This window comes from Micropterus dolomieu, linkage group LG01 (genome assembly GCF_021292245.1).
Source record: "Micropterus dolomieu isolate WLL.071019.BEF.003 ecotype Adirondacks linkage group LG01, ASM2129224v1, whole genome shotgun sequence".
In the NCBI taxonomy this organism is placed as follows: Eukaryota; Metazoa; Chordata; class Actinopteri; order Centrarchiformes; family Centrarchidae; genus Micropterus; species Micropterus dolomieu.
Genome location: NC_060150.1, coordinates 46814379 through 46831252, shown reverse-complemented (window position 1 = coordinate 46831252; position 16874 = coordinate 46814379). Strand labels below are relative to the sequence as shown.

Below are 16874 nucleotides of genomic sequence, written 5' to 3'. Positions count from 1 at the left end.
GGGGCCCCCCCCCCCCCCCCCCCCCCCGCTGACTCACCCCACAGCTGCAAACAGCTGCGTGAACGCTAACCCGACGTCTGTGTGTTTCCCTCCAGATGAGACGGAGTACGAGTACAGTGGGAGCGAGGAGGAGGATGAAGAGAGGGACGTTGGAGAGCCCAGGTACGAATACTACTACTGATAGTACTGCCAGTACTACTGCTTCTACTTTTACTACTACTGCTACTGACGTTACAACCTATGATACTACTGCTACTTCTACTGCGACGTTACTGCTACTACTGCAGTTACTATTCTACTAGTACTAGCACCATTAGCACTGCTACAGCTACTACTGTATCTAGTGCTACTGCTTCTATTTGTTTTTTAGTACTACTAACACAGCTACTACTACTACTGTTACTAATGCTGCTATTTCATCTACTAATGCTACTGCTACTAGTAATTATAGTGATACTACTTCTGCCATGACTAATGGTACTACTACTACTTCTACTACTATATTATTATTACTGGTACTACTTCTTATACTGTAAGTACTGTTATTGTACCTACTACTGCTACTAGTGTACTGATACTAATAATACTACTACTGTTATTACTACAACGTCTGTCACTGATACTACTGAAGCTATTACTACGACTATTGCTACTATTTCTATTGGTGCTACTACTACTACTATATACTGGCACTAGTAGTACTGCCACTACTTGTGTTACTGCCACACATAACGTTTTAATTAAACATTAGTCGTCCATCATTTATATGTTATTATAAAACCTGATAAGTTAACACCAGCAACTCTACTTAACAAATTTTCATGACTGGTTCTCCTCTAGTTCCATCATCAACATTCCCGGCGAGTCCACTCTGAGGCGGGACTTCCTGCGCCTCCAGCTGGCCAATAAGGAGCGATCGGAGCTGATCCGGCGTCAGCAGCTGGAGCAGCAGCAGAACGAGGAACACAAGCGGCAACTATTGGCTGAGAGGCAGAAACGTATCGAGGAGCAGAAGGAACAGAGGCGACGGCTGGAGGAGGTAGCTTTCACTTGTCCATCGAGACACCAACAACATGTCCTTAATACAGGAGTGAATAAAGCAGCTTGCATACAGATGTCAACACACTCAGGTGAACTTAAAAGTGGTCAGAAGAGCATTTTAATTGGTGTTTTATCGTCCCTAAAGCTTTCAGCAAAGGGAAACTGTAGACCGTGATGATGCAGAATTTCCATCTGGTTTGCATGTCGGCACCACGCTGTGCTGTGACGGAGCACAGCAGGAGGGATTTTTGCATATGATGGCGAAAAGTAATAATTTCGATGACACTACACATATTTCAGACCCTGTCGCCTGCAGCTCTTTATGTAATCAGCTGACTGTGGTTGAGAGAAGACACATTAAACAAAGTATGAAGTGCCTGTTGCCAGCCTCTGTGAAACAAAAAACCTGTACTTCCTATAAACGCTTCACAATAAAAGTCTTCTAGTGGTTCGAGGGTTAAAAGCTTGAAGCTGCAGCACAAAGGTTTGATAACATGAAAGAGAGGAGATTGATCGGCCTGCGATGGCACGCTAAGGTTCGCCAACGAGTATCTGTAGACCGCCTGTTAACGATCAGAGTGACATTGCTCCCTGCGTATTTTGTGTGTAGGATTTAAAACTGGATCCACTAGCAGGCAGTTTAGAGCCAAATCATCCCTGACCGACACCAGAAGATGTTCCGTGAGAAACTTCACACAAAATAAACATAAACATGCTGACATGTTATTGTTTCTGCTGAGATAAAGACAGAAAAAGCAGCGGTGGTGGAAAACTCTTTAAGTTTCTGTTTGATTCAGAGTCTGCTGTTGACCTTGCTTCCTGACAAACTGCCTGCACTGTACTGGGTAACCACTAGTAGCCATGTATAGACGCTAACACGTAGCTCAGAGTAAGAATATCAGCGCTCTAAAGCTTGCTCTACCAGAGTGTGAAATAAGTGCATCTGAATCAATCTTAAAATATTAAGAAAGATAAAAGACACCTGAGAAAGAGCGCACAACAACTGACGGAGATGGGGAGTTAACTTAAGCCAACGAAGTACCTTAACGTCACATCTGATAAATGAGAATGCCTGTTTTAGCCCCGGGCTGTTTTCACATCTCAGCTTTGATTATGAAACGACTTGTCTTCCATGCAAAAACCCATCACACCTGCGATGTTAGCGCCTCGGCTCATCCGAATGCCAGGGAAACACACCTGATGTGCACAAACACACACACACACACACACACACACACACACACACAGCTGAAGCGTTGTGTGAAATCTTCTCCACCTACAGCAGCAGCGCCGGGAGCGAGACATGAGGAAGCAGCAGGAGCGGGAACAGAGGAGGAGGTACGAAGAGATGGAGCAGCTCCGCCGGGAGGAGGAGAGAAGGCACGCGGAGAGAGAACAGGTAGGAACACAGGTAGGAGAGGCGTGACTTCCTAACTCATTAAAACTCACCACTGTAACCTTTGCACTAAAGTTGTCACCTTCTTATTTCTTCGTCTGTTTATTGTGACTTTATCCATCACTCACTCCTCATATATATATACGTTATAAACAAGTGGGAGATAAGTTAAAAAGTACAAATAAAACAACCGGTGACGAAGGTTAACACATGGCTTCATTTAAAGGGGTCACATGCTTGTTTTGGCTTGTGAACCCTTAAATTGAAGGAACGACTACATCTCACTACCTTTGGTCACAGGCGGCAGATGTCTGCCAGCGGTGAGCTTCTCATATTGTTTCATTTCAGTCACTGTTAAGGTCGGAAGATTAGAAAAAAACTCACGACATTTGGTGTCGCGATCCCCGGATTGCGAGAATATGACTTGCAGGTGTTACATGTAGTAATTTTAGCTACTAATTAATTAAATAATTAACAGTTGGATATCAATTCACTACTTTCAGCACCTCAGCACGGCTTAGGGAGACAAATCAGAAGATGTTGCCAAATTCAGACTACATTTCCCATAAGCCCCTGTCAGCCTTTGCGCTCACTAATTTTCTACCAAACGTCCACAGATAATTGCTCAGCTTTTGCTCGGATTGATAGGTTTTTGGTCCGTGTTATAATTCATCCATAAAAACATCACGATAAGAACCTTTGAGACCTTTTCTAAATTGTCAGCATCCAAGTGACTGAACAAACATTTTGAATATTTAAAATACTGCACACAAAAAATACAGCGTTGTGAAGCAGTACCAAGTTTTCTGAATGAATTAAAAAACTTTTAAAGTGATTTCCTGGTGGATAATGTTTATTAAATTATGTATAAGGTTGCCGCCGTAGGGTTGGATGCGATGTTCTTCTAATGATAAAGAAGGATCCGCAGAGTCAGATGCAGAAACACCACATATCCAGTGTAACAGTACAACAGAGGAGACAGGAGGCTTTGCAAATGACTGCATGACTAATACTTAGGTTTTCCAGCAGTGCAGCGCCCTCTTCACACTCTACCTTTCAGACATACATTTCTACATCTTGCACAGCTGATTTCATGCTGATCTCTAACACCATTCCTCCAGTAATTGACATCGTCCTGTTCTACTAATTACGGCCCCCTGCTGCTTCTCTCTTCTAATCTCTCCTCGTCTATTTCTGACTAAATCCCTACTTTCACACCTCTTCAATAAATCTCCTTTTCTCTGGCCTCCTCTTTCGTTTTCCTTTCTCCTGTTTCCTGCTCTGCTGATGTCACTGGTTGCCCTGGCTCCGATTTGCTTCTCGCCTGCCTCGGTGCTCTCTGATTGGCTGCGTATCGTGCTGGCCTGGGTGCTAATGGGTTAGGAGTATATCCGTAGACAGCTGGAGGAGGAGCAGAGGCAGCTGGAGATCCTGCAGCAGCAGCTCCTGCAGGAGCAGGCCTTACTGCTGGTAACGTCACACACAAACACGCACACAAACAACAACTTCCCCTGAGTTCTTGTGTTAAAGACGACAACGACAACAGCTCAGAGGACGTGGAGAACGTGGCGAGCGCTGGTTCCGCGTCAGCCTGTTTGTTATTTACACACAGAAATGGTGATGTGGCGAAGGCTGTCTATACTCGATCAATACTGAGGCAGGACCGAATCAGACTTCAGCTCTCCAGAAAAAGGCTAACAAACATCAAATCAATAAATACACACAGCAGCGGGCGTGTCAGCCGAAGTCACACTTTATTCAGCTTCATTGTTCACGATGAAGTGACCTCAAAGCAGACGCAGTGTCCCAGAACAGCAGTGGACTACTTTTACTAAAGTTCTGTACTTAAGTACAAAGTTGAAGTACTTTACTTATTTATTATATTATTTAATAATTCCAACTTTATACTTCTACTCTGCTACATCTCAGAGGCACATATTTTATTTTTTACTTCGCTGCATATGTCTGACAGCTTTAGTTACTTTTCAGATTACAGTTATTCATCCCCTTCCTGTCCAGTGAAAAAATTCATTATCTCCACATGTCTGTGATAAACTGAAGGATGAAGTGTTCCTTAATGTTCTCAGAAAATCCTCCTCCTTTTCCAGCTAAATGAACTATTTAAACCCTCCTTGCATCAGCTGGAAAATCCATCGTTACAAAGCTGAAAACACTGTTTAGAGATACGTGGTACTCACAGGACAGCGACGCCTACAAACACATGATGATGTTATAGACCACGATGCATACAAAGGAGTTAAAATGAGCTCGACCTTTAACATGTGCAGCAGTAAAATGCGACACACACGTCCAGAATCCAAATCCAGACACACATATAAAATACTGATGGAAACATTTTACTGCACTGTGAGTACATTCTGCTGGTAATACTTACATACTTTTACTTAAGTAAGGTTTTGAATGCATGACTTTCACAGTGTGGTATTAGTACTTATTTAATACTTCTTCCACCGCTGCAAAACAACCAGCCAGCTTCTTCCAGCAGCCTGTTTCTGAGAGGACACAAACTCATCGGCTGCTGCAGACCGTCGATAAATGCCAGACCTCTGATCTGACGAGACGCTGAGAGAAACATGCAAGGACGCTTTTAAAACCGATCAGCAAAATGAGAACTACAAACAAATCCTTGCTCTCTAAAATAATAGGTCAAATATTTGACTGATGCACGAAGTTGCATCAACATTTTTTCCCATTTAATACTGGGTGAGCATTCATGTTTGCCTGCTATCAATATGATGACGCCTCCTGTCAAACCACAGTCCAGACAGTGTTTTTATAATCTTTCATTAATTATTGTTTAAAGGCACTAATGTCTTTGAAGTTTCTGCACCACTGAATCAGTGCAGTGGATCACCCTGCATGAAAGAGCTGCCAACACTAAAAGCATTTCATCAGTCTGGTCACGATTTAGTGTCCAACACCAGTCTGAATCATGTTTTGGCGTTCAAAGACCTTTTATTAGGAAGGAGCCTGTACGTCTGAACCTTTTTGAAGGCAAAGCTAAAATGTTATGTTTCCTATCCCAGAACAGATGTGTTTTTCTATAAACAAGATTATAATAACTTTGTCACAACGAGGACGTTTCCTGAATAACAGAAAAGGTGAAGGCAAAGAGCAAAACGCAGCTGTAATATTTTCCTTTAAGGGACACATGAATCCTAAACTGTGTATTAATTTTGAAAGGTAATCGTTACCAGGCAGTATTTGAAACACAGACATGATTCAGTTTAAATATTCTTAACAAGTAGATGGCTGCATGTTCTTTTGGACACGAGCTCCTTGCTTATCCGCCGTCACCCCTCTTCTGTTTGATGCGCAGGAGTACAAGAGGAAGCAGATAGAGGAGCAGCGGCAGGCCGAGCGGCTGCAGAGGCAGCTGCAGCAGGAGCGAGCCTACCTGGTGTCGCTGCAGCAGCAGCAGCAGCAGGAGCCGCCGCGGCCGCCGCAGGACAAAAAGCAGCTGTACCACTACAAAGACCAGGCGCCCAGCACCAACGACAAGCCCGCCTGGGCCCAAGAGGTAGCGAGCACGACACACACACACAGTACGCAAAGCAATTAGTTTCTGGAATACAGTCATATTTTCTTGATGTCAGCGTAGTAATGTGGCTTTAAGACACTGTTCTAGATTATTCTTGAGACAAATTGTTTTGTATTGGACGGGTTTAAACAACATGAAAAGAAAACGCTCACTGCACTTCATGTTTTAAGAAATAATTTAGATTTAATAGTACAGATCTTTAGACACAGCTGAGCTGATCAGGTGAAGATTTTAATGCAGATTGTTAATTGTTAAAATTATTATTGCAGTTATTTACAAGCTGTGTTAAAATGAGGCACAAATAAACAGTTCACTGGTGCACAAACAGCTGTTCAGCCACAGTGACAAAGCTTAGTCGGTGGTAAAGTGATCGTTTTAATGCCTAAGATCACAAACACACCGTGAGTAGTTCGAGCTCCCCGGAGGCTACCAGAGTGTTTGTTGATGTTGTCTTTGTAGAGTTTTCTTCCCTCCAGGTATCATCTGTTCTTTACCTGCAGAAGGATCTGTCTCACCTGTGATGATGCCTTCTTCTGTTTTGTACATGTGACAATAATGTTTGTGCGGTGAAATTCCTCGTGTGCGTTTTATGTGATGCTTTTGTCAAATGGGCAGTGTCATTCCAGAAATATTTTAAAAGACAGGATATTTAAGTGAGGCTCTTGTCTAACATGTGAGTAGAGCCCATTTCAGAGACTCTTGTGAGGTAATAAACCAACTTAAGGCCTTCGCTCATCAGCATGTATGTTTGTGAGAATAGAAACGTAACTGTTACTCACTTTTCTGGGCCTTGAGACTTGACGAAGCATTTTGAGATGAAACTCTTTTATGTGTTGAGTGTACATGTTTGGAGGCTTTGCATTTGCATTACAAATCCTCTCGCAGCCTTCAGCGCCGTGATGGAAGTCTGCTTGTAGAAATGGCCACGAAACTAGAAACGGAGACACACCTGAAATCAGGATCAGAAATACTTTATTGATCCCCAAGAGGAAATTGCTTTGTTACAGCTGCTCACCTTGCTAATCAAGGCATTAAAGATATAGAAATATTAATAACGGGGATAAGGGTTGCATGTCTAATGAGGTATTTTTGGCGGCAGGTTTTTATTCAGAAAACGCTGCAGGTTAACCCAGACAAAGATGGGTTTGTTTTCAATATGTTTTTGTCAGAAGTACAGCTTAGAGCTATGCAGCAGGTCAAACTGGACTGCATTTGTAAATAACAGTCAGTAATTCTCAAGTCTAGTCTCTTTTCTGCACACTATTTGTGAAATTCGCTCTTTTACCCAAACAAAGAGGGCCTTGAGAGCAGCTGTGCAGCTAAACAGCAACATTCCCAGTTGTAATCTTTTGTTTGGGTCGAGGAATGAAGACACAACTTTAGAGTCCAGAAGATTCAATTACAATCCACACTTTTTTAACAGCTCTACAGTAAAAGGACTGCATGTTTATTAAGAAGAAAACCTGTTTGTTTGTTTGCAGTCTACATGTTTATCTGCTCCTTGTAAACACTCACCTTACCTCTCCAGGTGATGCGTCGAGCTCAGAGCAACTCGCCTCGTATCCCTCCCAAGAAACACCACTCTTTCAAGGAGACGAAGGACGTCAACCTCGACAACCTCCTCTTACTCCCCGGTTACAAACCCCTTCGCCCCCGCCCCCCTTCCTACCCCGCCCATGACAGTCCCTCCAGGGATAATAACCCCCACATGCCTCAAATCCGTGTCACCTGTGTCCCTGAGTTCTCCCAGCCGCTGAGCCCCGAGTCCAGGGGCCGGACCCCCAGCCGCCGGGTCAGTCGGAGGATGATCAGGCTCTTGTTATCTCCCTCTCCTCTTTTGATCCTGCAGTCTGTCGGGGCGGACTTACAAACCTTTGGGCCGGTGGAATGATTTCCCCTTTAAATCGCTCTTAACATTTTCATTTCTCTAACCAGGTCGACTCACACGCTTTAACTCCGGGGCTGGCGGCAGAAATAATGATAATGTGGACTCCCCCTCCCCGTTTCTCACCCCTTCTTCTCACCATTCCTCACGGGGATCTTTTGATTCATTTCCTCTTTCATTCGGTGCCGTCAGTGCTTCCAGCCAGCTTCTTTCCTAAACTGACACTCACTCCCACATCTTGTATAATAGCGCTGAATCACATTAGGCTTCATTTATTGAAAGATGAACAAGAATAAGAATCGACGGCAGCACTGGCAGCTCCACAAGGCTGTACATTAGCTAAATGCTTACAGTGACTATGTTAACATGCAGGTTACCAGCGACATTTGCTAATTTACCAAAAAGCATCCACAAATGTCTCTACCAGATATCCCAACAATCCATGAAAGCTTAGCTAGTAGTAAAAATAGAAAGACATCACTGTGCTTATGATGAGTGTTAAGCCATAACTACCGCCTTGGACACTGAATTTCCTTTTTCCCCCTATTCATGTCGGTGTGGATGTCATGTCCTCTCTAATGTTTCCTCTTTCACAATTTAATCTCCTCTAAATCTTCTTCACTTCCCATTTTACAGGTTACTGACACTGACTGGGGGTTTGCAGGGTGATCTGCAGTGATCCTTCCTCATCTTTTACTGCAGTGGCTCTCAACCTGGTGGCGTTTTAGTACCGTTTTACCGTAATTGTCATAGAAAACAAGCAATAACAAGTCATTTCTTGTAAAGCTGAGAATATTTACTTGGTCTGGGATTTTTCTAATGATGAATCAGATTAAAAGAGAACAGAAGGGGAAACTTTTAATCCTGCTTTTGCTAGTTTGTTCCAAACAGGTTGAGAGCTGCTGTTTTATTGCATGATGTGGTGTAACACTAACTTCAACAACTCAAACTAACATCTTTCAGACTTTCTTTACGACCAGGGTTCTCTTAAACTCCAGGTTGCAGGAGTTTTTCCCCCTTTCTTTTATTTATTTATCTTGAAATGTTGTTGAATGTGTTTTAACGTCTAATCTTTCAGCGAGTTTAAAATCCCCAAAAGTTAAGTGAAGTAACACCGGTGTGTGTTTTTTCTAAAGGAGACGTGAGTGTAGAAAAGGCAGGTCTCTGCTCCATGTTTGAACTCTGCTGGTTTTCTTATCACCATAACTCAGGGCCAAAAGCGCACACACTCACATGTGAACACCCCTCCCCAGCGTGTGCACACACATTTAGGGCAGATCTCCCGGCCTGCCCTCTGGTGGCAGCTGGTGGACTGATGTAGGCCAGCTGTAGCTATATCAGTCTGTCTCTCCCTGTGGGCAGCAGAGCACGGAAACTCACTCTCTGTACAGATAGGTCTACCCTCACCTCAGCCTCATAGGATTTCCTCCAGACTCAGAAATATTTCCGTGACACGCAGACACAATGTTCCCCCTCAAACAACAGATGATCACCTTTTAGAACAACGTGCCCGGCTTATGAAATGATTGTAGGTGTGAAAGTGCGGCACGCTGAGGAGGGCAGGCGACGTTAGCAGCTGAGTGACGCTCAGTGTTTCAAAATTTATAACAGTTAAAACTGAAATGTGCCGCTTCTGAAAATTCTTGACGACAATAATTATTATGTGAACCTCTCCCTCAAAAGCGGGTAACCATGGAGACCTTTACTAATCAGACTACCTTTTGAACTCTGTCAGTAGCACTTTAACTTAATCAATGTCCTTTGTCTTTTTAGTTTAAAATCCCTCCGATTCTTTTTCATTCATTTCTTCTCTCAGTATGAAAAAGCCACAGAGTAGTTCTACTGCCTGGCGTCATCAGGTTGTTGGTATGGTTGTCAGCTGCACACATATAAATGCAGATCCAAAGAAATCTTTGTTAAATTTGGGCTACATTTGGTTGGAAAGTGCAATACATACATATAACATTTTCCTGCAGGCGGGCGACCTTATCTGAAACTAAGACCATCTCTGCTAACATCATAAAACATGATCATGATGAAATGGAAAAAGAAAGAACAGAGGCTCCCATCACACACAGTAAATGCCATATTTATCTAGTAAGGACATTTATCATAAGTAAAAGATATATGAAGACCTGGGTGGTTTGCAAAGAACAAAGAGAGGAGCAGATGTTGAAATCCTCGAGGTTGGCCGACAGCCAGGAGCAAAACACTGGCTGCACTGTATTTCCATGTGAAGCAGCTACCTGTTGAAATATAGTCCCTGAAAGGCTGTTGAACAATTAGTTGCATCTCAGTTTGATCCTATGTAGGTTTATCGTAGATGTCTTTTGACCCGCAAATGACCAGAATTCTAACTGAGCACTTATCTGGAAAGTAAAATAAAGATAAATATAAAATAAAATATCTAAATTTTGCACTTAACTAAACACATTGTGGGATTTAGCTAAAGCTATTACTCATAATGTTACGGTCTGCCATGGTGCAGACATGGGGCCCATATGCAGTTTGTTTATTCAAAGTAACAGGTGAAAACTTACAGAGACAGCGAAGCAGTTTAAAAACCAAGCATCGAGAGTCAAAACAAGGTCCGTAAATCCTAATGCCAGAGTGTAAATCCACACGAACGAGTGAACTTTACAAAACAGCGCTAACGCTGGCAGACGATGAACTGGCAGTGAGTCAGAGGAGAAAACTACTTAAAAACAGCAGGAGGGGGGGAACGTAACGAGACACAGGTGACTCCAAAGAGACAATCTGTGAGCACATAAAACAGGAAGTGAAACGAGACAAAGACACCAGAGACAGAAGAGAACAGGAAACATCATCACCAACCCCAAGACCAAAGTCCAAAACTATTTCATCATTTCTCACATGCAAAGCAGAGCAGAGTAAATTTAATTTAATCTTAATAATAACTCTTTCTTATAAACTTAAACACACAACTCATTACAAATCAGATCCTTTACTGGAACAGCCCGGGATTTACTAACACGTAACACACACCTCACGGCATGCTGTGAGTGACTGTGGTCTGTGTGTGTGTGTGTGTGTCAGGTGGAGGAGCATTATAAGATGAACAGACAGACTTCTCCTGCATTGCAGCATAAAGTCTCCAACCGGATCTCGGACCCGTCGCTGCCGCCCCGCTCCGAGTCCTTCAGCAGCGGAGGCATCCAGCAGGCCCGGACCCCGCCGATGCACCGCTCCGTAGAACCACAGGTGCGTGTTCGACGTCTTTATGCATGTGACACGAACCTCCATCCCTCAGGGTGCCGTCACAGACTGGAGTTCGGCTTCTTTGGTCGGTGTGAAAGTAGAAAATGTGTGAAGGTGAAGGCGCTCTAGTATCTGTGGGTCTTCTTCGCAAGGTAGGAGCTCGATGTGGAAACTGCCTCTGGTTTTTATTGCCATACATCTCAACACCGAAAGCGTCTGCTGGGGATTTTAGGATTGCAGCTCTACTTTTTGTAGATGATGTAGCTCTGTTGGCGCCATCAGACCTGAACAAAGCAGCTGAGATGAAAGATTGAACCAGCAAGTCAGATTTTGTGGCGCTCTTTTGAAAGCCAGTACAGTTTCTTGCTCCAGTGAAGGATAAGTGCATTAGAGCATCTCTAATGAGGGAAAGATGAAGGGGGAGATGGTTAGGCGGGCTGGAGCTGTGCCGGAGATGATGCGGGCGTTTTACCAGACTGTCGTGTGTGTCAAAATGGAGCTGAGCATGAAGCTGAAGCTTTTGATCTACAAGTCGAACTAGACTCCATTCACAGAAGGAATCTCCTTTTCAGAGTTTGTCAGATTGGAGGTCAGTGCCCGGTGGATTTCACCTGGCTGCAGTGAACTGAGGAGGCAGCTGTGCAGGGTGTAGGTCCTCTTGTGGACCTCTGAAAGGAGATGTGGAGGATCTCTCCTGTTGTTCTACTCAGGTGTTAATATAATTTAACAGGACGTGAAGAAACCACTGGATATGAGCTTGCTTAGCAGGAGGACGTTAGTTAATCATCCAAATAGTGTCTTCTGGGTGAGAGACTTTTTGTTTTCAGTGCTGTTAGAGGAAATGCCAGTAACTGGACCAAAGGAGCAAACACTCCAGCTTGAACATGGCTGCTGTGAACGCACCCTGAGGCGTGTGTTTCATACCTTCCTCTCCCTCTTTCTCACCTGCTCTCTCTCCTCCTCCTTCATCATCACTCCCCCCCACCTCCCCCGCATCATTTCCTCTTCCTCCTGAGCACATTGTGTGAAGTCCTCATCCTGCTCTTCCTTCTCAACCCCCCCCCCCCCTCGCCTGTTTCCTGCTTGTGTGTGCGTGCCTCTGTCCAGATGGCCCACCTGGTGCAGGTGAAGAGTCACGGTCTGTCAGGGTCCCAGTCTCTGTACGACCCCCACGGCGTGTCCTCCTCCTCGGCGTCACCCTCCCCCTCCCGGCCTCCCATGCCCCGGCAGAACTCCGACCCCACCTCCGACACCCCTCCTCCCCCGCCCCTCTCCCGCCTGGCGCCCCCCCTCGACAAGTTGGACCGCAGCTCCTGGCTGCGGCAGGACGACGACATGCCGCCCAAGGTCTCTGCATGCCGCGACCCGTGTGTCTTTGTCCGAGTGTGTTAACCGCTGTGGAAACTCTTCTTTGTCTGAACTGTGTTTTTGTTTTTGTGTCTCTGTGACTGTCAGTTTAGTTCCTGTGTCTGTCGGAGTCTCTCCTGATAGCTGATGTTTCCTGTTTTATTACTGTCGTCTGATCTTATTGATTTCAATCTCAAAGGCCACCAACTGCAATAAAGTAAATGGTCATAAAAACACTGATTAAAACGGATCTATTTGTACTAAAACACTCTGGGATAATTTACTTTACTAAAGTTGTGGCCTGTATTTTTAATTTGTATGTAGAAACTGCTGCACAGGTGTCTTTTTGTTTGCTCAGTGGTGTTTAGTTTCATAGTGAAATGTCTAGTATTTCTGTTGTATGAGGGTGTTCAGATCAAATGCAAAACAAATTCTTTCCGGCTTTAGTGACACTAATATGACTGCAGGTATTTTCAATCTGTGCCACAAACAGCACAAACACTGACTGTTCAGGCGTTTCTGTTATTTTCCTTTTATTCCTGTTGTGTCTGTACTTTCATGGATTAAAACAGTTAAGACATTTTACACTTGCATGCAGACGCTTTGGCTTCAAATTGTGTGACTGTTGCGAGATTTTCCACTCACATCTTTGTATAATTCCTTTTGTGCCGTCTCTACAATTTGATTTGTTTTCAGTCTGAACACCTCTTTAAAAAAATGTGAAACTGGTTAGCCAGAGAAATTAAAACCAGACCAGATTACTGCCAGACATTTTGTTCTATTTGAGGGCCATTTTCCTGTTTGCTGTGAGAGAAACAAATGTTTTTCAGACTGTGAATGGGAACCCAGTAAGGTCAGAGGGAAAGTAAAATCCAAATGATTTAATTATTATTTAACTTTAAGTGCACACAAAGGGAGAGAGTGACGTCAGGAAACAGACTGAAGGGTCTTTACAGTATCAAAACGTGGGTCCAGAGACCCCCAAATGTCCGTCAGAGGACCCATAAAAAGAGGAATTTTCAGTTTGATATTTAGTCCTAACAGCTAAAGGTTGATGTAATAATTTTTTTGTAGTTGTCCGATATGAAAAGGGAGGTCCTGACCCGGATGTGTGTGCTCCCCAGGTTCCTCAGAGGACGACCTCCATCTCTCCTGCTCTGGTCAGGAAGCACTCTCCTGGAAATGGACCTGGCCTTGGACCTCGGGCTGGAGCTCACCTCATACGTGCTAGGTACACACACACACACACACACACACACACACACACACACACACACACACACACACACACACACACACACACACACACACACAGGTTTACCCTAATACCTCATAGCGGCCAGCTTTTTGAGACGAGTCCCTCTTTTCTTTAAAGCTGTACAGTTTTTCTTAACCAGTCACGTAATCAAGTCTTTGTCCAATTGCTGAACTTCTTCTGAGTCACGTGACTTTTGCTTAGAACCCTGGTTTACTTTAAACCTGCTAATATGAATAAATTTTGGGGTTTTGTGTTAAATAATGCCGGAAACTGTTTTTGTACCGTGTCCTGTTAGTGTTACACACACGGATGGGGCGCGCCTCACACACACGCTAAATAAAACACAGTTTCCCGCATCAATGAAACGGCGTTGTGTTTGTGTTGCCCTAGCAACCCTGACCTGCGGCGGACCGACGTTTCCATGGATACACCGCTGAAGAGGACGAGCAGCGGCAGCTCCTCCAGCTCCAGCACCCCGAGCTCCCAGGGAGGCTCCAACGAACGAGGTGCACACTCACGTCTGTGCTTCTACACTTGTGAGGGCCCTCAGTCATATGATGACTCGCTGAGTCTCTAAACGTTTATTTAACACTAAAAGGGACTCACCATGAATACAGCCCCCATAGCAACACGCTAGATGACATAAAAAATGCCCTTAATTTCCCCCAAACATCCACACTTTACCTAAATGTCTACACTTTCAGAAAGCGTTCTCAATTTTCCAAAACATCCTTTCTTTTTTGAAAAAAAAAACTCCACCCTTTACAAAATGTCTTCACTTTACTGAATAATTAATGTCTTTGATTTTCAAAGAAATATCCTGACTTTTTGAAAATGTCCTCGCCCCCTCTAAAATGTCCTTGTGTAGCCAAAAACTGTTTTAAAGAGGTGGTATTCTGCTTTTTGGCTTTTCCCTTCTCCTTTATTGAGTTGTATCTCTTTTTTGTGCATGTAACAGGTTTGCAAAGTGAAAAAGCCCCAAAGTCCAGCCCAAAGGGAAAGAAAACTCTGCTCTGAACTGACTGAAAACTGAAGAGTTTGTCTGTGACGTCACAGGGATGAAAGCTAAATGCGCCTCATATAACGCTCACCAAGCGGCTACTCCGACACGCCCTCAGAAACACCGGTGTCAAAACAGTGAGCTGCAGCACGCAGCTCTCCTCTCCCTTCCAAACACCAGCTACCCTCCAGGCAGTCAGTGGACATAAAGTTGTTACTGTGATGTAGAGACAGAGCTCAGTTAAAACTTTATGGATACAGATTAATAACTCACCGCTCTGAAACTCTCGCTCCAGTCCATGTTGCCAAGCTGGTCGGCAACACGTACGGCTGAACCCGAGCTGTTTACCGGCTTCTCGCTGACCCGCCCTACTCTGCTTCTGATTGGCTAGTAGTCCTTAACTAGGAACTGCGCATGTGCAACTCCCAACAAAGATAATTTAGAGACAAGATGTATCACTCCATAGCTAAAATGAAGCCTTCAACACAGGGTGAAAAGAGGAGCTGCAGTAACGTGCAGTATGACAAAAATATGGTGTTTTTTGTAAACCTGTTCTGGTACAACCTCTAAATAGGATTATGAACCTGAAAATGAGCATAATACCGCCTCCTTAAAAAACAAGAACAAGGAGAAGCTCGTGAACCTTCACACTGGCTTCCAAAAGTTATAAATAAAGTAGTGCTGCGCAACGATTAAAATTTTTAATAACAAATAAGGAGCTTTTTACCAGCAGTATTCCCTTTACACAGCAGCAATAACATATTTCTTGTAAATCTCAAATTAATCATTAATGTTTTCAAATCAAATATTGAATCAAAGCTATTGGCCACTGCCGGGGCTTCACCTTTTATCTAGCTTGTTAAAACAAGAGTCCAGAGCCACGATCAGAACATCATAACAGGCCCCCTCTGAGCAGCAGGTTAACATACAGCCTGTAAATCTGTTTTCTTGAGGTTTTTTCTGGGCAGGTATCAGCAGAAACATATTTCTTTTATCAGGGAGCAGCAGAAACGGTCTCTGTTCAGTAGCAAGTGTCCCTGTTCCTCTGTCCACTGGTTGTCTTGACATTTTTGTATGCGCTCAGAGCGTTGTATGTAGTGTGCAGCTATCCATCGCTTGTCTTGCTTTTGTTAATCCACTTCTCCCTCACGCCGCATCCTGCCGAAGTCTACCTCCGCTGCTTGTTTAGGTGCGTGATTTGCAGGCTGATCAACGTGTGACCCACAGTTTGACTGTATGTGTATTCAGAGCCAGAGAGCAACGGACTTTCAAAATAATAATCATTAATGTGCGATAAAATGATGCCCTTTTGGGCCCTAACCTTTGACTCTTCTGTTTCATGTGCTTTTGGTTAAATGTCTGTTTCAACTAAACTTTTCTTTCCTTTATTAAATTAGGAGCAGCTGCAGTGTGTATTACTGCACTGTAACTGCACTGATACTATGAAGTACTTGTCTTATAAAGACAAACTTCATTTAAAAAGGATTAAGTATATTACTTCTTTTTACCATCTAGACGTTTCTAGGTCAACTCTTGGCCTGTTCCAGACACACATTGTTCTTATTTTGAAAACATGACTTCATTCTTCTTTTCTTTCTTAGCACATTTATAGTTTTGGAGGTTTTTTTCTTCCGTTTATGTTTATGTCTGATTTCCAAAACAATTCTCGATGCTTGTGTGTGTTCAGGTAATTCAGCCATTAAGACTGACGGCTCGACACTTTCTTCCCACGAGACCAAAGACGACAGCAGAGAAGTGACACGACCCAGCAGGCCTGCAGTGAGTGCACGCACACAAAAACTCGAGTGTCAGCATGTAAACAGGCAGTTTGTGTTGGAGAACATGTGAACACACTCTGACGGACAGGCCGACTCTTCTCTCTGAAATAACCACGTTGCTGTTCATTTTCACTCTCTTCCTCTCTCTCTCTGCTCATCCTTCCCTCCATCCCTCTTTTCCATCGTCCTTCAGAGCTATAAGAAAGCTGTAGACGAGGTTAGTGACATTTCTCCTCCTTCACCCCTCCTCCTGTCTCACCCCTATCTCCCCCCACCTCTCAGTGAAATCTCCCCCCCCCCCGCACTCGTCTGTCCCCTCACACAGTTCAGCTACAGAAGTCTCAATCAATCCTCAGCTCTTGCCAAACGCAGGCCCGCTCATTCCTTT

At 43.9% G+C, this 16874-nt stretch overlaps 1 protein-coding gene across 11 annotated transcripts in view; it reads left to right on the top strand.

The window, feature by feature from the left end:
• Nucleotides 1–16874, top strand: part of tnikb (TRAF2 and NCK interacting kinase b) — a 64587-nt gene that overhangs the window by 24482 nt on the left and 23231 nt on the right. For 2 of the 11 annotated variants that reach the window (XM_046044375.1, XM_046044340.1), the window contains exons 11-21: nt 96–162; nt 841–1039; nt 2324–2440; nt 3821–3907; nt 5778–5978; nt 7528–7791; nt 10942–11106; nt 12211–12450; nt 13575–13681; nt 14099–14214; nt 16396–16487. In XM_046044375.1, coding sequence (XP_045900331.1) covers nt 96–162; nt 841–1039; nt 2324–2440; nt 3821–3907; nt 5778–5978; nt 7528–7791; nt 10942–11106; nt 12211–12450; nt 13575–13681; nt 14099–14214; nt 16396–16487 — 1655 coding nt within the window. Of the gene's footprint in view, nt 1–95; nt 163–840; nt 1040–2323; nt 2453–3820; nt 3908–5777; nt 5979–7527; nt 7792–10941; nt 11107–12210; nt 12451–13574; nt 13682–14098; nt 14215–16395; nt 16488–16679; nt 16704–16874 lie in introns of all 11 variants that reach the window. The other 9 variants (XM_046044418.1, XM_046044365.1, XM_046044426.1 and 6 more) reach the window with 8 other exon arrangements.